Genomic DNA, 21,755 nt, shown 5'->3' with positions numbered 1-21,755 from the left:
ACAACAAACATGTTGAAAAGGGAAAAGGAGAAGCATTGCTTATTTTGCCCAACCCCTTCTCCGTGCGTGTGTGTGTGTGTGTGTGTGTGTGTGTGTGTGTGTGTGTGTGTGTGTGTGTGTGTGTGTGTGTGTGTGTGTGTGTGTGTGGCCTGATCACTAATGTAAATAATTAATATTTCATCAAAAGACTAGGGCTAGTTAATTTTAGATATAAACTTATACCAAACATTGTATCAAAGAAATTTTCATGTTTTTATATATTCTGATCTGACATCCTACATTCCGAACAAATCTGGGTCACCACTGAAATGTGGTCTGTTGGAGCTGAATCCAGGAATTGCAGGAGCTCTGCCTTCAGACGGACCTGAAGCCGGAACCACCTTCGTCCCCGGACCCTTCCAGGCCGACCCAGAGCCGAACCATTCCTATAAATGTGTTTATTTCTAGTATAAAGTTGTTTATTTTTACTTGCATGTCAAGGAAAGATGTCTCACATCTGAAGTCAACCCCTAGTGGTCATTTGAGGAAGCGCACTTCTCACATTTGCATCAGAAAGCAAGTTGCCGATAACTCGCGCACAGAGCTCGGAAGTTGCTCTACTACAGAAAACACATTTTACTTGACTGACAACAAAGCTTCCCGCGACTTCTCACGTTTTTCAATCTCAATATTACAACTACACGATGTCTTTCGTCCCAGGTCAACCAGTGACAACTGCTGTGGAACGAATTGAGATCCAGAAGTTGCGTCATGAAAATAATCTGATCCTGGGCTTCAGCATCGGAGGAGGTATCGACCAGGATCCCGGACAGAACCCCTATTCTGAGGACAAAGCCGACAAAGGTATCTATGTGACCAGGATAACGCCAAAGGGGCCGGCAGATTACGCGGGCCTGAAGGTTGGAGACAAAATAATGCAGGTGAATGGGTGGGACATGACCATGGTGACTCATGACCAGGCTCGGAAAAGACTAACAAAGAAGAGAGAGGACGTGGTGCGATTAGTGGTAACCAGGAAGTCATTGGAAAAAGTTGTAAAACAGTCTATGACCACTTACCCTGGACCGCAGTATAGTGGCATGACAAACTTGTCAGAGGTTGATATTTCCCCCAGTTTGTGTTTCTGTTTTGCCCCGCCTGTCTTCCATCTGCCCTGATTGTTCACACCTGTGTCTCGTTACCCCCTTGTGTATGTCTGGTCTTGTCTTTCCCTTGCTCCTTGTAGTTCCGTCCTGTTTCTTTCCTCCATGTGTCCTGCCAAGTTTTTGCTCAAGTTTTTTGGATCCCTGTTTTGTGTGACTTTTGAACCCACCAAGCAGCGCTTTTTGTTTTTGTTTTTTGTAAAATAAACCCTTTTTTGTTGAACACCTGCCTCTCGCTCTCCTGCATCTGGGTCCTCACCACACCAGCCTGACAAAACTGTCAAAAAAAAAAAAAAATAGCCAAGCACCAAACATCTTTGTGTACATGACAGACACTGTAGTTGAATTAACGATTGTTCTGTGGCCTTAATGAGTACATCGATAACAAAAACTGGCAGAGAAAAAAAAAGGCCAAATGTTGAGAAAAAAGTGAAAATGTCGAGAATAATGTTGAAATACAATTTCAAGAATAAAGTCGAAATTTTGTGAATAAAGGCGAAATTTCGCCTTTTTTCTCAACATTTCAACTTTTTTTCTCGAAATTGTACTTCAACATTATTCTCGACTTTTCAACTTTTTTCTCAACATTTCGACTTTTTTCTTGAAATTGTACTTCAAAATTAATCTCGACTTTTCAACTTTCTTCTCGACATTTCAACTTTTTTCTCGTCATTTCGACTTTTTTCTCAAAGTGCATAATGGAAAAAAAAATCTTCCTCCTCTAAAATATTATTTTTAATTTTCTCCTGCCTGGCCCTAATACTCTTCCGTAGTGAAACCAACCGTCATTGTACTTTTTTATTTTTCTGGGGCCAAGCAGGGCCAAGATATTTCACCTGCCCATGGAAGACTATTGAAGCATAGACAGGGTCCGTCGTTATCAGTGGTAATCAGGAGACCTGGTTATTGCAACTGAAGCCGCCAGAAATGTGTTTTATTTTTAAAATACAGAAAAAAAAGTGTGGCTAATCAACGGCGCTCAAAAAATGTGTTTGAAAAGTTCCGGTCAGGATTTCGATCACATCTCTGAGCAGCCATCGTATTCAGAGAGAAACGTGTTGGTGTTTAGTTTTCTGGATCTCAAAATAACCGGGAACAAACAACATTTATGGTACAAAAAGTTTATTCAATAACAGTTCTGTAAACATCTGAGGTAAATGAACATTTACATCAACATGTTCTTCAACAAAAGCTTCAGACACCTAGGCACTTTTTCTCATAGACAGTCAGTTTACAAAAGGAGGGGGGGGGGTCCTTTGAAACAAGTGGATGTAAGTGAACCTGCCAGTGTGGATGCCATGATAATCCCTTCAAACAGTCTCCACTGTCTCCATCTGAGGATGATTCAAGGCACATCCATGGTGTAAAAGCTGCGGTAGCCAAAAGTCTTTAAATGCATATTCAGGACAGAAGAAAAACAACAACAAATAATCAGCTTCAATTATTATCTTGTCCATTCTGAGTCTAATTTTGTTCATATTAATTCCATAAATAAAATAAAAAAAACTATGTTAATATCCCTGCTCACAAGACACCCTCTGTTATTTCTTCATACCTACTTAAGTGTGCAAATCTTTCTCTATGTATCAATGGTACTAAAAGCAACTTAAAACAACCAGGTTATGGAAAACGTTTCAGCAAGAGAGATAAGTCGAATAAACCATGTTTTAGGGAGATTTTAGACAAAGTTCAACACCATTGGTCGAGAGGAGTTCTCGAGGGTGGAGAGACTACGGTTTGAGTCGCTGGTGTCTTGTGATCTCTTTGGCAGTTCTTGTTAAAATCTTTGGTTTTATCAAACACGCTATAGCTGACAGTCGGCGCATTTCCACTAGTGGCAGATCGCATCTCAATTACCAGCCATTACCCTTCAAAAGTGGCCCTGGGTGGCCCTGGGGAACCTCTACGGGGCGAAAAACGTTCCCGGTGTTGGAGAGTCACTCCAGGATTCGGGATTTCTAAATTATGTTCGGCACTCTCACGTGAACACAACTCATGTTGTGACCAGAAACATTCTGCTACAAGTACATTTGATGAAGTTGGAGTTCACCAGAAAAAAACGATAGACGGACTGATGAGTCGGTTCAGGCCTTGTCGGCGTATTATGCCAAACGTGTCCGGCAGGCGGCTTTCTTTTAATCTCAATCGCTACCATCATGATGTACGTTAAAAAGAGCAAAAACCAGAGCAGCATCGCTTGTTTATGTCCTTTTTATTCTCTTGCTCCATTTTTCTCCTTTTATGCGCATTACTGCCACCTGGTGGCCAGCTGTGTTACTTCTTTTGGTCAAAGATTCGTGTGTAGCGTTACGGAGACACCGTTTCGTCCCCGTCTGGCAGGTTTACCCTGAACTCCCACTAATGGAAACGCACCGAACCTGTTACGCTGGCAGAAGGCAGACGGCGCCCCGTTGCTTCGTAGCATTTTAAAAAGACTGAACTTTACCATTTAGCTGTTGCTAGCGTGAGTTTTTGCAGCCAGAGGTGCTTGAAATGACAACTGGATTGCACGCCATTTCATGAGCCCCAGAGCTTTTGTAAAACCTGCTAGGTTATCTGGAACTGTGTCGGTGCAGGTGAGCGACAGCGCAATCCTTGGAGGAGGTTGTTTGATAGATATCCCGACATTCAGGTTCAGTCTTATCCGATGTCAATGAAGCAGATGAGCAGTGAAAATTAGATCCAACTATTTGCTGGTGGGTATTTGGTGAGTAGGGTTGCAGAGCGGTCTTTGAGAAACCTGTAGAGGTACAGAGGTATCTACCACGGAAAGCTCGTTGGTGGGGTGTCAAGCAGACGTGATGACGAAATCATAGATTTTAACATTTTCTCGATTTTTGTTGCAATTTGGGTTTTACGTTTCGGGTCAAACTGTTTCCCGGGGTGATTTCTGTCAAACGCCGGGCCAGCCATCCCATTCACTCTACAAACTACCTCCCATTCACAGCTATTTTCATCGAACAAATTTCGAATGTGGGCTTCATGCAATGACTCATACAACTACGATAACTCATATAACTACGATAAATAAACACAATTATTCAATTAATCCTAAACTGGCATGAATGCAGGTGAGCAACACCTCTTCTACTTTATTATTATTATTATTATTAATTATTATTATTATTATTATTATTATTATTATTATTATTATTATTATTATTATTATTATTATTATTATTATTATATAGTGATTACTCATTAAGGGGGGAGATGGAGTCTGAAATGTATTTAAACCTCCCATGAACATCATTTTTATTTTGGAAACAGTAATTATGCCGCTTTTATCTGATGGCTAACGAGACACCTGGTTGAAGATACAAAAACAGGAAAAAGCTGGTTTTTAAACAAAAAGCAAAATCGTTGGCATGGTTATAATCTGTATTATCACCTAGAAGATGTATTTTTCAAGTATTCAAATTAAAATCCAGCTCAGAGAGGACACAAAGATTTACACACCCCGAGTATAATGTCATCGCTTTTGTCCCGGGGCACATTTTCTTCCTCAAAAAGAATAAAATAAAACAGATTGGAAGAGTTTAAATTGCTGGGGAGTCGCTGTTTAGCAGCTTTAATGGATCTACACCATGTGAATGATTTTCTGTGTTTTCTTTGTTTTTTTTTGTTTTTTTGGCAGGAATTAAAGTGGAAAGAAACAACAGTTAACATTCCTACGTAAAACACGAAAAAAAATCATACTGCTTTCTGCTTTTTTTTGTCTTTTTCTCTTTTAAAAGTAAGTCTAAATGCTACGATATGTCCCACTGCTCATCTAAAACTGTTAACTCAGAGTCCTCCTACACAGAACGGCTTGGAGAAGCTCCACAGTCCTGTAACACACCGCAAACACAATCATTAAAGAAGATGTACTGGTGTTGTTGCGCTCCGTTCAAGCTGCAAAGCCTCAAATCCTTCTGGAAACAACGCAGTGAAAATGTCCTTTTCAATCATTTTTGTCTTTTTCTCATGAATTTGCATCCGCCTCATCTCGCTAGGACGCGCTAGGACGCGCTAGGAGGCGGGCAGGGCAGACTAGAACCCTCCCGAGTTTTCTTGCTTAGAGTCGGAGTTGCAGCTTGATCGGAGCCAACGTTTTTAAAATACCTGTAAGGTAGTTCTGTATAACATCTTGTGGTTCATATCAATGCTTCTGTATTTACATATGTATATACTTTATATAGTTTAACCCTGATGTAACTGCAGAGATGTCTTTTGGTAAACACTGAAACGAGATTAAGGAACCTGAACACACACACAGCCTGAGGGGCCTAAGGACTACGTCTCAGGGTGTTTGTCCTCTGTCCTCTGTCCTAACGCTGCCGCGTCCCTCTCTTCATCGAAACTCCAGGCTGGGTGAGAGCAAGACACACGGACGAGACGGATTCACCGGACCCACAAACTCATCAGATCATCACAAAAGAAAAAGAAATAAGAGGAAAGAAATAAATAAATAAATAAACAAACGTGCAAACCTCTCTTCTGATGTCTCCCGTCAAAGAAAAAAAGGAAATAAAAGATACAGTATGATGCCTCAACGCTTCAAAGCTTACTAAGTAAGTCCAATAATCATCATCACCCTCGTCAATAAAATCCTTCCTTACTTGAGTCTGTTAGCTAACTAAGGGTGTGTGTGTGTGTGTGTGTGTGTGTGTGTGTGTGTGTGTGTGCAGGTGCATGTGTTTGTATTTTCTCCTGCAGCAAGGATTTAGGGCACTATGTTTTACTAGCGGAGTAGAACTGTGGCTGAAACTGCGATAGGCGCCGGGGTTTTAGCTGCAGACGTTAAAGAAATGTTCCCGTTTGTTGCTCCGTTGGTTGAAAACATCAATATCACTCACATGTTTGTGTCCTACAAAGCTGAAACTTGTTTGTGGCCCGAGGCACTTGCTTGTTGCCGGTACCAGCGTTAGCTAGCTGATAGATGCTTCACAGGCACTTCAGAGGCAGCTCAGCGTATCGCTAATATATATATATATATACCTTAATCCTCTGCCACATCCTCAGTTTTATGTGTCACGACAAAAAGTCATCTGGTCCACTCCAGGTTTCACAGCTCAGGTCAACGACACCGCAGAGGAACAACACCGCGGGTCGTTTTAGGCCTCGTCGCTGTTCTTCCCACAAATTCAGAAGCAATGTGTGAAAAAACCTGGGATTTCTTTTTAAAAATTGAGAGGATAATAAAATTCACTTCATTAACCACTTATTGTGTTAACACAATGTCAACCAAGAAAGATATCATCAGTGCTCTTGGAGAAGCAATTGTTTGTGCCCATCAATGTGGCAAGGCCAGTCCCAAACTCGGATTATCCGCAAACGGGAAACATTTAAGACAGTTTCCAATCTCTCCAGAACAGAACAGAACAGAACTTCCTTTCCCAACAGAACATGGCAGCACGGTTAAAGCTAGCAGAGATGCATCGGAACAAACACAGAAATCCCTCCCACCAGCTGTCAGGCACAGCGGTGGAGGTGCGAACTTGGGACTCGCTTTGCAGCACAGGACACCTTGAAGCCATCGATTCGCCCCCGATGCCAAACGTGGGGCCATGTGTCTGACAACTACAGACAGGCCGAGGTCGTGCAACGGGATAATAACCCCAACAGCATCTCAGGAAAAAAAACGAATCCTCGGACAGCTCAGTAAACGACGATGTGCCCTGAAATCCTGACGGAAAACAGTTAGCGAATTTAGAAACCCCTGAATCGGGAGGGGTCATATGTTATGTATAACTAATGTGTCCTATGTTATTGCTCATCTCAGGTTGCATTTGCCAGTTGTAAGACCATTAAGCCAGGATCAAGGGCTCTCATGCTAAACTTATACGTGCATCATCGGTTTAGCGTCAATAAGGAAAAAACGTACCTGCCTGAGCGCATATGGAGGACAGATTTGACTTTTCTTACTTTTGGACTTCATCTCTATGATGCTCCTTCAGTGGCTCCCAGACGGAACCGCTCTAATGCTAATGCTAAGGCTCAAGGTTTCTTCCCTCCTAAACAGTTTTTCTTGCCACTGTTTGGTTTAAGGTTTTTCTCCCACTAGGAGAGTTTTAAACTGCCATTGTTTATGTTATGTTTATGTAATAATTGCTAGGGGGTCATGTTCTGGTCTCTGGAAAGATCCTAGAGACAACTTCTGTTGGAATAGACGCTATATGTATGAAATTGCGTAAAGCAAGCTGCTATCTTTTAAATATACCTCGTGTCCCCAACGATGCACAAATGTCTCCCATCGCTTCACAAACAAACAGTAAACAAACCCTTGTGGGATTCTCCCGGGACCAGATCATTTTTGCACGTCCTGATATATAAAACTTTAGAGGTGAGAGAGGTGGTGCAGGGTCGTGCACCCTGACGAAGGTGGACTGTGAAGCAGCTGCATTGTTAATCTTATGTCTCTTCTGCTCTTTTATCACCACTACGGGTTTGTTTGTACTTGCTGAGCTTCATAATGTTTAGAAATGACATAAAATTACTATAAACTGCACGTTTAAAGTTTAAGTTTGTGCGAGGAATCTAATGGCGCTTTTCCACTAGTACCTACTCAGCCCGACTCGACTCGCCTCGGTTTGATTCTTTCCCACTAGGGGTCAAACGTGCCGTGTAGATACTTTTCTGTAACTACTCTGCCGAGGTTCTAAGCGGCTGAGTCGGCTGTATCTGACATCATCACACTACAGGCCACCGATTGGTCGGGGGGTTGGAGTCAGACGTCTGAGTCAGGAGGAGGAAATCAGTGAAAGAGCGACTCTGACGGCGGCTTCTTGTTCATTTTATTCGACCAGCAACGGCAGCAAAAGTCTGTTTGGTGATCCAACTCTGAGGTGCAGATGTTCATAAACCTGGTGGCTGAGGAGAGAATTAAAAAGGGATCTAGACGGCGATAAGGAACGACCAGATCTACCAGGATCTCTGTCTCTTCATAGCTGCTCGCGGCTACCAACGGACGAAAAAATGTAAAAGCGTTGCCGCTTGAAGCTTCTCCCACTCTCATTTTTTAACTTGATATGGAACACAAGTCACAGACCCAGCAGCACATCTATCATCTCCTCCAGTTTCTACATCTTTAGTGTTGTTGTCTTCTTCGTTTGGATCATGCAATCAAATACGTCACAGCAGCACCTACTTCTGATCTGGGTATTGAAAAGAAACGAGGGCAAGTTGAGTCGAGTCGAGACGGGCTGAGTAGGTACTAGTATAAAAGCGCCATAAATTGCAACGGTGCTTCTAGTTTACAAAAAAATACTCAAAATGTTTCCACAAATAATCCAAATGTAACTTGCGGCCGGAGCTTTGATCCAGACACTGTGGGCCCTTTCAGACGAGCTGCCTCAGCTGCCTGTTCAGATCAGCTAACTAACGTTTCAGCTCCATACTAACGACACAGACACGGTAGTGTTATTGTGCTTGATCCCGGCCCGTGTGTCACCACTCGTGTGTGTTTGTGCTGCTGTGTGTGTCTCAGGGAATTGCATAGCCTCTCTCCGTGTGAAGAGGATCAGAGAAGGGTCTCGTGAATGTGGGCGTGCGCTTTGCAGCTACACGGCCAGGTCGTCGGGGCGAGCTCGCGCGCCGCTGCTCTTGCTGGCCCGTCTGGGCTTCCTGACGTCTGTCCCCGCAGCAGCAGGAGGCTGATGCATCTCCGCCCGGGTCACCACAGTGAAATCCTCCCGCGGGTCCCCGATGCCGTTCTCCTCGCCGGCCGCCGTCTCCCGGGGCGCCAGGGGGGACAGAGGGGTGTTGCGAGGGAGGGTGGGAAACGTGGACTGCTGCTTCTCGTTGGGAGGTGTCACGTCCCCCGGAGGAGAGGAGGAGGCAGAGGTGGGTGGCGATGGGAGAGGAAGGGGGTAGGAGGAGGAGGAGGAGTTCTTTCCGTTCAGATTGTGGAGCTCCAGAGCTGCGTTGCTCCAGTTCTGCTCCATCTCTGCCAGGTGTCCCTGGCTCCACACGCTCATTTTCTCTCCACTGCCATAAAACGACGTAGGCAACAGGAAGTCGTCTGGATGGAACGCGGCGCCGTCCATCTTGAGTCCTGCGGGCCCCGGGGCCGTGACCATGTTGGAGTTGACAGAGATCACAGTGGGCGAGGTCTCCGCTGGACTGTAGGTTCCTCCCTCAGGCGCCCTGTCGTTGGGATTAGCGTACGCTGGCAAACAGTTGAGCACTGCCGGGGACGCCTGCTCAGGGATGGTCTCTGCATCTCCAGGCGTATCTGGGCCCAGCAGCGACTCGCTGTCAGGGAAGAACTCATTAGTGACCCCCTGCTTGACTTTCTTCCAGCCCAGGTGGTAGATCTCCAGCATGTTGAGGACCAAGGACACACATGCAACCACCAGCATGAAGATGATGAAGATCGTCTTTTCTGTCGGTCTGGAGAAAAACCCAAAACAAATACAGGTTTAATCCTTAAATGCAATCAGATCACAACTTACTCTCATCTGTATGACCTTCAATTGTACATTAAAATCAGTGCAGTCTGATACTGTCTAAACCCCACTCCCACCGCCCCGATTTATTCCCATTTTGACTCCAAACTTTTGCATCGCGCTAGTGCGTCCTATGTAGCGTTTACTTGTGTAACTCATGGACGACGTTGTGGTGGCTGTGGAGAGGTTTGTTGAAGAGGTTTGAACTAGATGGCTGCATTGGGATTGGGTCCTGCGGGACCCAACTCAAATCTGGCGGAAGCGGGCGGTTTGAACTGGGGGCGGCTAAAAAAACACTGCGGGATCGGGATGTAGCCTAACAAGATGGAAATCAATGACGTATAAAAGAACCTCAAACAAGGTCTTTACAAAACAAAGATAAAGCGAGGCAATTCAGATATTTGGAGAAACTGCGTTTAGTGTCTGTGGAGCATCTTGGAAGAGACGCAGGGATTGGGACGCAGTCGGTCAGCAGCATTCTCTTCCTCCACAGCAATGTAATGGCCAAGCGATTCATTTGTGAAATGAATTCATTTCATTCGTTAACTTTGTTTATTTTATGTTATTTATTAGTGTTATTTGAGCCACTCACAGCCTACTCTCGTTGCTATAACCTCAATCACATAATTGATGCCTGCGCGAAAGGGGAAATAGCTTGTGCGATGATGACAATGATGCATCTAACTTTCTGTCAGGTGACCTATGAACTGTCAATCATCCATCAAGCTCCACAATTATCATGTTAACATTAAATCAGATAGATTTGTCCAGGACATTTCTCATTTCAGGAGAAGACACAAAATCAATGCATCTCTATTATTGTGCGGCATGAATTCTCAGAGTTTTGCAGATGCGGGCGGGAGTGTAACACACACATTGCGGGTGGTAATAGTCAGAAATTCAGCGGGAGCGGGATGAAGAAAACTGTTCCACGCAGGGCTCTAGTTTGAACCACCTCAACATTTGTGGTAACCTCAATGGCGCCATGGCAACTCCTTCACCCGCATCACATCACAAACACTGGTTTTTGCACATTACACTGATAAAGAAAACATCTTTTACATCTTTGGAGCCGAAGTCTGTGTTTCTGTGGCGGTGGGGTGAGAAACACCTGTCTATGTTTCATGCCACAAGACACGAGCTCGGACCCGGACCATTTGGCTTCACGTTGCATGTCTGACGCAGCAGCAGAAAAGCACAAAAGAGATGTATTACACCATAATTCAGAGGTATAGAGTAGAAGTCGCTGACCTGGAGATGAAGCAGTCCACCGTGTTGGGGCAGGGCCAGCGGCCACATTTATAGAGCGGCCTCAGGTGGAAACCATACAGGAAGTACTGCCCCAGGATGAAGCCCACCTCAAACAGAGTCTTAAAGATGATGTTGAAGATGTAGGTCCTCAGTAACGCCCCACGGATCCGGATCTTCCCGTGCTCGTCACGGATCGGGGGCTTCTCCTTTTTCCCACCTCCTCCGTTGTAGAGGTTGTCCTCCTGGTGGCGCCGCGCCTTGCGGAGCTCCTCCTCCCTCTCCCGCCTCTTTTCCTCCATGCGGACGATGTGCAGCACATGGCCTAGGTAGATGAGGGTGGGTGTGGAGACGAAGATGATCTGCAGCACCCAGAAACGGATGTGGGAGATGGGGAAGGCCTCGTCGTAGCAGACGTTCTCGCAACCGGGCTGCTGCGTGTTACAGGTAAAGTCCGACTGCTCGTCGCCCCACACCTCCTCGGCCGCTGCGCCCAGCACCAAGATCCGGAAAATGAAGAGCACAGTCAGCCAAACCTGGAGAGGGATTCAAGAGAATGACGTTTACTCAAGGCCGTGTTCAAAGCTTCGGAAGGAGAGGTCACACTTAGCGGTCGTCGTTTGTTGGTCACCTTTCCGATCACAGTGGAGTGTTCTTGAGCATTCTCCAGCAGACGCCCTAGAAAGCTCCAGTCACCCATGCTTCACTCGGTTTTCTAGCCTGAGGAGAGACGAGACGGTGCTGAAGGATGTTCTCCTGTCAGAAAGATGAAGGTCTGACAAAAACATGGACGTGGAACAGGTCTACCGCAGGTTAAACACACTTGCGTCCACGCAGATGCCCCGCTCTAGATATGAGGTTTGAGGTGGATTTTCTCTTCCTGGAGCCAGCCTGTACTGGATTACCTTGACGGTTGGGGTCATCGTCCTGTTGCATCCCCCGTCTTCTACTAAGCTGCTAAGATTATTACGTGGGATACTTTAGTAAACTTGGGACATGATGGTGGATGCTGCAGCCAAAGTCACCGGCACTTCCCTCACATCCATCGGGGACATCGAACACAGTCGTTGTCTATCAAGGGCAAACAAAATCCTGGCGGATCCCACCCATCCTGGCCATGGAAAGTTCACCCTCCCGCCCTCAGGCAGAAGGTTTCTGAGCGACAGGTGCAGAACAGCCAGGCTCCATGACAGTTTTTTCCCCCTCTCCATAAGACTTTTAAATAAACAAAACCTGTTTCCTGTCTACCCTCGACAATGTACAATCTACAGTACTGCACCAAGCACTTTAAACTCTGTATATCCTTATGCACTTTTGAGTACGCAGCATTTTAGTTTATAGCCTAGTGTCCTTATCTTTTAGTGTTTAGAGTTTTTAGTGTTTTAGTTGTTTTTATTGCTTGCTTGAGCCAGTGGTAGGAACCCCAATCATGACACTACCGCCACCGTCATCCTCCACGGGGATGCTGTTCTGATGCTTTCAGGACGTCTGGGTAAAGTGCTCTGGATTACCTAGGTGCCCTTTGGCAATTCTAAAGCCTGGGATATACTTGCAGTTAAGAACGCGTACGCAACCTGCAGTTCTCGCTCTGGCCTCGAGTGGCGCTGGTCCCAGTCAAATACCAGCTGGTCACAAGTGACGACGTGAATGTCGCTGGCACCGTTTCCTTTGCCGAGATCGAAACCAAAGCAATGTTATCTCCTACTGTACATCATCCAATGTTGTCATGTAAACTTGTTTGTTGTTCTAACAGCAAGTATATCCCAGGCTTAAGGCACAAGCGGGCTCCAGACTATATTTAATCTGAACCACACCTCCACACGCCTTTGCTGAAATATGACACCAGGTTCCACTTTGATGATTCTTCTGTTTCCAGCGTCCTGTAAGTTTGTCCTTCTGCCGGAGAACTGGCATGAATCTGAAGCCAGCCTGGTAAGAGGTAAGAAAAACAGGAAGTGTACTTACTAAAGTATTGTTGCGTTGACAGTGATAAATCCATCGACCAGAGATCAGAAGATAATCTAAATCTGGAACAGAGAAGCAAAGTGGACCCACGCTGGATTTATGAAGATATTAACGACATAGTTTCATACCAGAGCGTTTCATACTTATTATGTCTTACTAAGAGGGGTGTTTGCTCCTTAGGCTTTATGTTTGCTCTTTACTGAGTAAAACACACAATTTAAGATAATCGCAGTAGCCTAGCTTTGATTCAGTCTCAGGGACCTGAAATGGTTACTGTTTGTGTCTCTGCCTGTTCTCGTGTCTGTTTGTTTTTTCTCTCAGATCTCCAAGGTTTGTGTGCTCGTTGTGCATTTCCCTGTGTTTTTTGCATTTTAGACTAGCAGCGTCACCCCTCACCCCCACAGCCTACCTCGACCCCAGCTTCACATTTAAAAAAAAAAAAAAAAAAAAAAAAATATATATATATATATATATATATATATATATATATATATATATATATATATATATATATATATATATATATATATATATATAAAGAAAATAAAAAATAAAAATATACAGGACTGTCTCAGAAAATTTGAATATCGTGATAAAGTTCTTTATTTTCTGTAATGCAATTAAAAAAACTAAAATGTCATACATTCTGGATTCATTACAAATCAACTGAAATATTGCAAGCCTTTTATTATTTTAATATTGCTGATTATGGTTTACAGTTTAAGATTAAGATTCCCAGAATATTCAAATTTTTTTAGATAGGATATTTGATTTTTTTAAAGCTGTAAGCCATGATCAGCAATATTAAAATAATAAAAGGCTTGCAATATTTCAGTTGATTTGTAATTAATCCAGAATGCATGACATTTTTGCATTACAGAAAATAAAGGACTTTATCACAATATTCAAATTTTCTGAGACAGTCCTGTATATATAAATATATTAATAAAATAAATATATATGATATATTAAAATATATTTGATATATATTATATACTAAAAATACATATATATGCCTTAGGTTTTTACCAACATGGTATTAACCATTAATATATATATATATATATATATATATATATATATATATATATATATATGCAGAAAAAAAAAACCACACACACAATTTCATGTATACTTCTGACTATTGGCCTCGGGGACGCACATCTGTGAGTGCGTGTGCGCTAGCAGCGGCGCTGGCGGGCCGCTGAACAATAGCCGGCCATCTGTTGGAAGTGAATGAGTGGATAACAGGTCGCCCCGTTGAATGCTGGACTCATCACATCCCAGGAATGCTGAGCGGAGCAAATGTTTTCCTGGGATTCACTGATATGAACACACACACACACACACACACACACACACACACACACACACACACACACACACACACACACACACACACACACACACACACACACACACACACACACACACACACCTCTCAAAGTTACAGTGGCTTTGCACAAAAAGTCCCGTATGAGGCCACCTACAACTTGAAAACACAATGTTAACATCTTCTTTTATCTGGTCACTAAAAATAATTGAAGCTCTGCAAAACAATTAACTAAGCACAATTAACAATTAACTTGTGATTAAAGTGCGACCGACGCCCCGGACTTATATTCAACCCTGCAGAAGAAAGCATCTTCACCAGGCTTCTATCCTCCTCTCTGACACCATCTTGGACTAAGATCTCAGACAATAACCACCGAGGCCGTTTACAGTATCTGTCTGCAGATACGAGCATCTGACCGGGTGCAGATCTACATGATGTGTTGACGTGATGAAATACCGCCTGTCAGAGCAGACAATGGCGACACTGCCAGATGGACATTATCCTGGCTGCTGCATGCTTTCGATGGATCAAAGGTCTTTGTGCTAAAACAGCCCCAACGGTTAACTCCTGGACTGCCGTTTGCATCCCCAAACCCTTTGGAAGATTTGCAGACGGCCATTATCAGACTGTCTAGTCCAGCAGTCACCCCGTTAACCTCTTCTTAACGTGCACGTCCAGAAATATTGCTGATAAATGAACCGTACACGTGTTGTTAGCTGGGTTGATGAATCCATGTGGAAGTTACACATTATTCTGGAAACGTAGAAAATCTGCAAAAAATGTGTCAAGCACGTCCTCGTCTGGTAAAAATGAAGAAAACAAACAGGATGTAGGAATGCAACAGCTGACACTGACTGGATGAGACTAAAGGTATCGGGATGAAATGGTGCGTGCAATGACTTCCACCAATACATGAAAAACAACAAATAACAGAAATGTTTTCAGCAACATGAAGGTACACAGTTGTTTGAAAGAAGCAACGACGATCTGCACAAAAAATAAAAACTATTCTTGGTGGATAACTCAATAATGCCTAAACTTTGGAATCCTAAAATATAAATGTATAATTTATAATCACGGTTAAATCTTGTCATTGTTGATGCTATGCAATGAATTCGGAGCGTTTTAGTTACTTAGTTATACTTTTACCTCACTTTTGGCAAATTCAAAAGTGTATTTAGGGAATGTGTCTTCTATAAATCAACGAACAAACAGTTTTCTCCTGAATAAACCAAGTTATTTGCCACAATAACATTGATTCAAAGTAGGTTGTTTAAATATTACAAACTGGTTCAATTTGCTTGTTAAAAGGGTGTAAAGTTTCTCATAATCATCTCGAGTGCCAGATTTTAAGATAGCAAGTATCACAGTCCCGTTATCCAAAAGTCTGTTGCTTTTATGGGTTTTTAATTCTAATAACTTTGTAAAAACTCACAAAACTGCTCTCATATCAAAGCTCTGTATAATCTTGTTCCTCATCAAATACCATGAGTGGCTTCCTGTTCTCCGTCTTTCCCAGAGGGAAGTGAACGCAGCACGAGAGGTGCTGATAATCCAGCAGGTGGAAGGATGAGAATCCCTCCTCCTCCCTCCCACCTCCGCCAGCATCCACCTGCTTACCGCGCTCCTCTGAACCACTTCTCCTTCTTCTCCTCCTCCTCCCTTCTTTCAGTCCCACGGGTGGGCTCCAGGCGCCGACAGCAGAGTTGATGAGAGCGGTGGGAGAGGAGGTGGGGGGGAGGGGATGGAGGGAGAGAGCACACACACAGAGAGGACTACACGCTGATAGAGAGAGGAAGAGAGAGAGAGAGAGAGAGAGAGAGAGAGGAAGAGCGAGGGAGGAGTAGAGGAGAGAGAGCCAGGCAGAGAGGAAGAGAGAGAGAGAGAGAGAGAGAAAAAGAGAGATGGAGGTTTTTTTCTTGTAGAGACCCGACCTTAATCTAGTCTAAAACAAACAAAGAACAACAGAAGAAAGAAAGTGGAAGTGGCGCGTGGAAGCCGTCCCGCGAAGGCGAAGCGCAGCGGCTGCAGGGCCGTGCGCCACTGGGGGCACGGGGGTGGGGTGATGGTGATGGGGGCCGGTGCCTGTCTGTGTGAGGGGGGGTCACTGGACCCTTCCACTCACGTCAAATAACTAGAAAACCATTCAAAACAGCCCCTATTTCACTTTTTCCTTGTTTCATAACATTATTATGCCTGTAATGACGTAATCGAGCTATTAGTTCTTCATGGATGGAAAGATAGGGATCAAAAACATCTAATACAATAAAAGGGAAATAAAGTTTTACACATGATCACTTTTATCATTGATCTAATTTAACTTCAAATGCTGCAGAATTTCAAAGAATCTCTTACACCAGCTCAGTGTAAGCTGTTTATTTCAACAGTTCTGCGGTTAAGTCATTGATTTGCATAAGAAATGACTAAGAAAAGACAAACTCATGACGAGTGGAAGGCAGCAAAAACATGTTTTTGCTAAACTGAGACAGGCCAGTTTTAGTGGGCGATTTGTCAATCAAGCGTCTGCTACACCGCTAATGAATAATATGCAGGACTGTCTCAGAAAATTAGAATATTGTGATAAAGTCCTTTATTTTCTGTAATGCAAAAATATTATACATTCTTATTCATTACAAATCAACTGAAATATTGCAAGCCTTTTATTATTTTAATATTGCTGATCATGGCTTACAGTTTAAGAAAACTTAAATATCCTATCTCAAAAAATTAGAATATTCTGGGAATCTTAATCTTAAGAATCAGCCATATTAAAATAATAAAAGGCTTGCAATATTTCAGTTGATTTGTAATGAATCCAGAATGTATGACATTTTTGTTTTTTTAATTGCATTACAGAAAATAAAGAACTTTATCACAATATTCTAATTTTCTGAGACAGTCCTGTATATAATTAATAGTTAAATGCAAAAACAATTCTGCAAAGTGATATAAAAACTAAATTCATTAAGTAAATGCTATTCAGGAGTCTTGGAACTGAGATGATTTGTTGCAGTTCCTTGACTGACCACTAGAGGCTCCAAAGGTGAGTCAATGTCCATTGACCTCCATGTTAAAATGTCCAACTTTAGAGCAGAAATAAACTAATTTACAGCCTGGTTCAAAAAACATTTTGGTCTCAGTCGTTTGATTTCTCTGAGGTGGGTGGATTTTTTTTGTACCACACCAGAAGAGTTTATATCAAGCAATTAACTTATTTCTAACATGATTGATTGGCAGTTGGCTCAGCTAATCGCTAGCTGTTATAACTTCCTCATCCGCAATTGTCAAGCTACCGCTTTCCGCAAAGCAACCACTCATTTGTACTTCGGCTAAACGATGTGGTCATTTTTAACTTTTTGACGTAAAGTCAACATGTGAACAGTGTATCCCGCTGTAAACATCTGACGGCAGCTCTGCAGGTATTTCTTCGGGGTTCAGCTGAAGGAGCTGGGAGCAACTTTGATAAACATGTAGTGGTCGTGTTCCCATCAGCTTGCTGAGCAACATGGCTGCTCCCCGTATGAAGAAAAACGGGCTTCAAAACCAGTCTTCAGAAACCAATGGGTCACATGACGTGACTGAATGCTTCGTCCATCGTTACATAACGTCAATGGTTCCAACCCAGGACTCCAAACAATGGAGGAGGATGTTATGGTCAGCAGCATCAAATCTTCTCCAAAGCTTTAGATATGAAGGTCATTTTAGAGATCTGTTGGCTTTCTTGGGTGGACCTTTTTTTAATTGTATTCTTCAGGTGCCTTGAAATGACATTTGTCATGATTTGGTGCCAAGATGAATTGAGTATCTAATGGTGGCTTGTGGTCCATTTATACTCTACATTTGAAATGGATATGGACACAGCCAGAGCCTCCCGTTCTTGTCTTGCATTGATTTATTTTGGTATGTTTCCTCGATGCTTAATATTATGGACAAAATGGAGCAATACCACCAGAAGTCATGGGGCAATATTGAGTATAGCGAGTCAATGGTTAACCTAACAAGAAAAACCAAATAAAGCTGTTCAGCCTCGCTCACAGGTGCCCTGTGGTCCTCTGCACTCAACAGGGTAGGAACATGGTGAAGCAGATGGTAAAACCCTCTGGGTTAGGGTTTAACATTGTACTTAAATTATGTTTTGCCATCAATCCATGCATGGGCAAAATGAAGGGACAGAACTCTTCCATTTATGAACAGACTCCCACACCACCACCCTCCGTATCCCTGTTTTGGTTACATTTGTCTCCAATAGCAAATAAAATATTGGATAAGTTCCCTTTCATCTGATGGCCTAATGATGAAATTACAGATGTTGGAGAATCAAACCAAAGTTAACGCATTTTACAATAGAAATATATATAGATTGTATCAATTCCTTTATCGGTGAAGCAAAGTAAACACCATAGAAGCATAGAGATGATGTCCATATACAGTGGGGCAAAAAAATATTTAGTCAGACACCAGTTGTGCAAGTTCTCCCACTTAAAAAGATGAGAAGTCTGTAATTTTCATCACAGGTATATCTCAACTATGAGAGACAAAATAAAAAAAAAAATCCAGAAAATCACATTGTCTGATTTTAAAGAATGTATTTACAAATTATATATAGTGGAAAATAAGTATTTGGTCAATAGCAAAGGTTCATCTAAATACTTTGTTATATACCCTTTGTTGGCAATGACAGAGGTCAGACGTTTTCTGTAAGTCTTCATAAGGTTTTCTACACTGTTGCTGGTATTTTGGCCCATTCCTCCATGCAGATCTCCTCTAGAGAAGTGATGTTTTGGGGATGTCGCTGGTTAACACAGACTTTCAACTCCCTCCAAAGATTTTCTATGGGGTTGAGATCTGGAGACTGGCTAGGCCACTCCAGGACCTTGAAATGTTTCCTACGAAGCCGCTCCTTCGTTGCCCGGGCGGTGTGTTTGGGATCATTGTCATGCTGAAAGACCCAGCCACGTTTCATCTTCAATGCCCTTGCTGATGGAAGGAGATTTTCACTCAAAATCTCACCATACATGGCCCCATTCATTCTTTCCCTTACACGGATCAGTCGTCCTGGTCCCTTTGCAGAAAAACATCCCCAAAGCATGATGTTTCCACCCCCGTGCTTCACAGCAGGTGTTCTGGATGAAACTCAGCTTTCTTTCTCCTCCAAACACGACAAGTTGTGTTTCCACCAAAAAGTTATATTTTGGTTTCATCTGACCGTATAACATTCTCCCAATCCTCTTCTGCATCATCTGAATGCTCTCTAGCAAACTTCAGATGGCCTGGACATGTACTGGCTTAAGCAGGGGGACACAGTTGATTTCTTCACACCAAGCTGTTACCTATTGCAGATTCAGTCTTCCCAGCCTGTTGCTGGTCTACAATTTTGTTTCTCTCGTCCTTTGACAGCTCTTTGGTCTTGGCCATAGTGGAGTTTGGAGTGTGACTGTTTGAGGTTGTGGACAGGTGTCTTTTATACTGATAACCAGTTAAAACAGGTGCCATTAATACAGGTAACGAGTGGAGGACAGAGGATCCTCTTAAAGAAGAAGTTACAGGTCTGTGAAAGCCAGAAATCTTGCTTGTATGTAGGTGACCAAATACTTATTTGGTCACCTACATATATATGTGATCAAAATTACAGGCCTCTTTCATCTTTTTAAGTGGGAAAACTTGAAAAATCTGTTGCTCAAATACGTTTTTGCCCCACTGTATATGTGTAAGGTTTTTGCTCTAATTAACAGCAAAATCGACTACAGTTACTATATGTCATATCAGTGGTTTACTCGTCACCTCACCCTGATGGATGTGTTGCTAAACAACTGCATGAACATACATATTCTAGAGAAGTTTGTGGGACAGTGACAGAAGCAATGTATAGAACGGACAGACACATAAGTGTATGAAAGTGGAGCATAAATGGGCCCTTAGGGGTGGGCAAAAAGGTCCCTGGTCTGCAGGTGTTTCTGTGTGGAGTTGGCATGTTATCCCTGTGTTTGCAGAGGTTTTCTCAGGGTACTCAGGTTTCCTCGCAGTCCCAAAACATGTACGGGGGTGAACTGACTCTATTGCCTGTAGGAGTGAGTGAGAGGGTTTGTGCGATGGACTGCTGACCGGTCCAGGCCGAACCCCTTCCTTCCAGAGAGAGCTGGGATAGGTGCCGGCAGATCCCCATGACCCTGAAATGGACAATGCGGGTATAGACGATAGATGGGACTGCGCGGTGGCTTAGTGGTTAGCGTTAAATCAAGAGGGTTCCTGGTTCAATTCCCAGCAGGAGCCTTTCTCCTAATGCTTGCGTGGGTTTTCCCCAGGTCTCCGGCATCCTCCCACTGTCCAAAAATATGTATATAGGCTAACTGGTGAGTCCATAGGTGTGAGTGTGTGTCTCCCCGTGTTTGTGGGGTTCTGTCAAAAAGGGCATCTGGTGTACAAGCATGTGCTGTTCCTCTGTGGCAACTCCTCCGTTTAGAAGGAATAAGCAGAAATGGTAGAGAGGGAGATATGGATGGAAGAATATCTAAGTCTAGCATGTAATTGCCAGTAGGGCAAAAAAACAAAGAAGTGAGTCCCAAACACTTTAATGACCCTATCCTTACTCATCACTAGTGGCGCTTTTCCACTAGCACCTACTCGGCTCGACTCAACTCGGACAAATTTCTTTTCCATAACAATTCAGCATCTGGAGAAGTAGGAGGTTGTAGTGAAGCTGCTGTGACGTATTTGATTATGTGATCTAAACGAAGAAGACAACAACACTAAAGATGTAGAACCTGGAGGAGAGTATAGATGTGCTGCTGGGTCTGTGGCTTGTGTTCGATATCAAGTTAAAAAATGAGAGAGAGGGAAGCTTCCAGTGGCAACGCTTTTTTTGTTTGTCTCTGCGCTGCTGAAAAGTCAGCTGGAGCCACGAGCAGCTATGAAGTGACAGAGCTCCTGGTAGATCTGGTCGTTCCTTATCGCCCGTCTAGATCCCTTTTTAATTCTTTCCTCAGCCACCAGGTTTATGAACATCTGCACCTCAGAGTTGGATCATGAAACAGAATTTTGCACTGCCATTGCTGGTCGAATAAAATGAACAAGAAGCTGTCAGAGTTGCTCTTTCACTGATGTCACATCCTGACTCAGACGTCTGACTCCAACCCCCCAACCAATCGGTGGCCTGTATTGTGATGATGTCAGATACAGCCGACTCAGCCGCTTAGAACCTCGGCAGAGTAGAAACAGAAAAGTATCTACTCGGCACGTTAGACCCCTAGTGGGAAATAACCAAACCGAGTGGAGGTGAGTTGGGCTGAGTAGGTACTAGTGGAAAAGCGCCATAAGAGTCCTCATAAGATTCTCATAGTAATCGGTCAAAGGAAACCCCCTGGGCTCCATGTCTGAAGACCCTAACATCCACCTTTCTTACTCCTTGGTCTTGACTTTAACGATGGTGCGTACAGTCCACTCATTCCTCTCGGCTTGGTTGTCCTTCATCAGAACAATATCTCTTTCTTTGAGACTGAGCTTGTTCTCTCGCCACTTATGTTGGCACTGTAGCATGTCCTGGTTATCCCAACGCTACATGCTCCAAAATGTTTCAGCTAGGTTCACAACATGTTTCCATTCCTCTTTCAGAGGTTCTGCTTTCCTTTCTCCAGGCCG

General features: G+C 43.4%; 2 protein-coding genes across 3 annotated transcripts; one reads left to right on the top strand and one right to left on the bottom strand.

Annotated features, from left to right (window-relative positions):
• Window positions 1-252: 252 nt before the first annotated feature.
• On the top strand, window positions 253-1,317 carry LOC133425348 (tax1-binding protein 3-like). The gene has a single exon (XM_061716156.1). The coding sequence runs from the start codon at window positions 684-686 to the stop codon at window positions 1,155-1,157; it is 474 nt and encodes a 157-aa protein (XP_061572140.1). The 5' UTR covers window positions 253-683; the 3' UTR covers window positions 1,158-1,317.
• A 6,564-nt stretch (window positions 1,318-7,881) lies between these two features.
• LOC133425347 (gap junction alpha-3 protein-like) lies at window positions 7,882-15,930 on the bottom strand. Of its 2 annotated transcripts, none has more exons than XM_061716153.1 (5): window positions 15,741-15,930; window positions 12,785-12,846; window positions 11,451-11,539; window positions 10,823-11,355; window positions 7,882-9,515 (listed from the first exon to the last, which is right to left on the bottom strand). In XM_061716153.1, exons 3-5 carry the CDS (start codon window positions 11,517-11,519, stop codon window positions 8,684-8,686), a joined length of 1,434 nt encoding a protein of 477 aa, XP_061572137.1. In that variant the 5' UTR covers window positions 11,520-11,539; window positions 12,785-12,846; window positions 15,741-15,930; the 3' UTR covers window positions 7,882-8,683. The 2 variants fall into 2 exon arrangements, with proteins under 2 accessions (XP_061572137.1, XP_061572139.1); XM_061716155.1 differs by lacking the exon at window positions 15,741-15,930 and adding an exon at window positions 15,607-15,737.
• Window positions 15,931-21,755: the final 5,825 nt, after the last annotated feature.

Source organism: Cololabis saira, chromosome 24 (genome assembly GCF_033807715.1).
Source record: "Cololabis saira isolate AMF1-May2022 chromosome 24, fColSai1.1, whole genome shotgun sequence".
Classification (NCBI taxonomy): domain Eukaryota; kingdom Metazoa; phylum Chordata; class Actinopteri; order Beloniformes; family Belonidae; genus Cololabis; species Cololabis saira.
Note: the sequence above shows the minus strand (reverse complement) of the source record. Positions and strands in the feature narration are given on the sequence as shown.

Coding starts and splice junctions, on each gene's coding strand:
- LOC133425348 (XM_061716156.1), top strand. CDS start 684: ATGTCTTTCGTCCCAGGTCAACCAGTGACAACTGCTGTGGAACGAATT.
- LOC133425347 (XM_061716153.1), bottom strand. CDS start 11,519: ATGGGTGACTGGAGCTTTCTAGGGCGTCTGCTGGAGAATGCTCAAGAA. Junction 11,356..11,450: donor ACTCCACTGTGATCGGAAAG/GTGACCAACAAA, acceptor ATCCCTCTCCAG/GTTTGGCTGACTGTGCTCTT. Junction 9,516..10,822: donor GTGGACTGCTTCATCTCCAG/GTCAGCGACTTC, acceptor GTTTTTCTCCAG/ACCGACAGAAAAGACGATCT.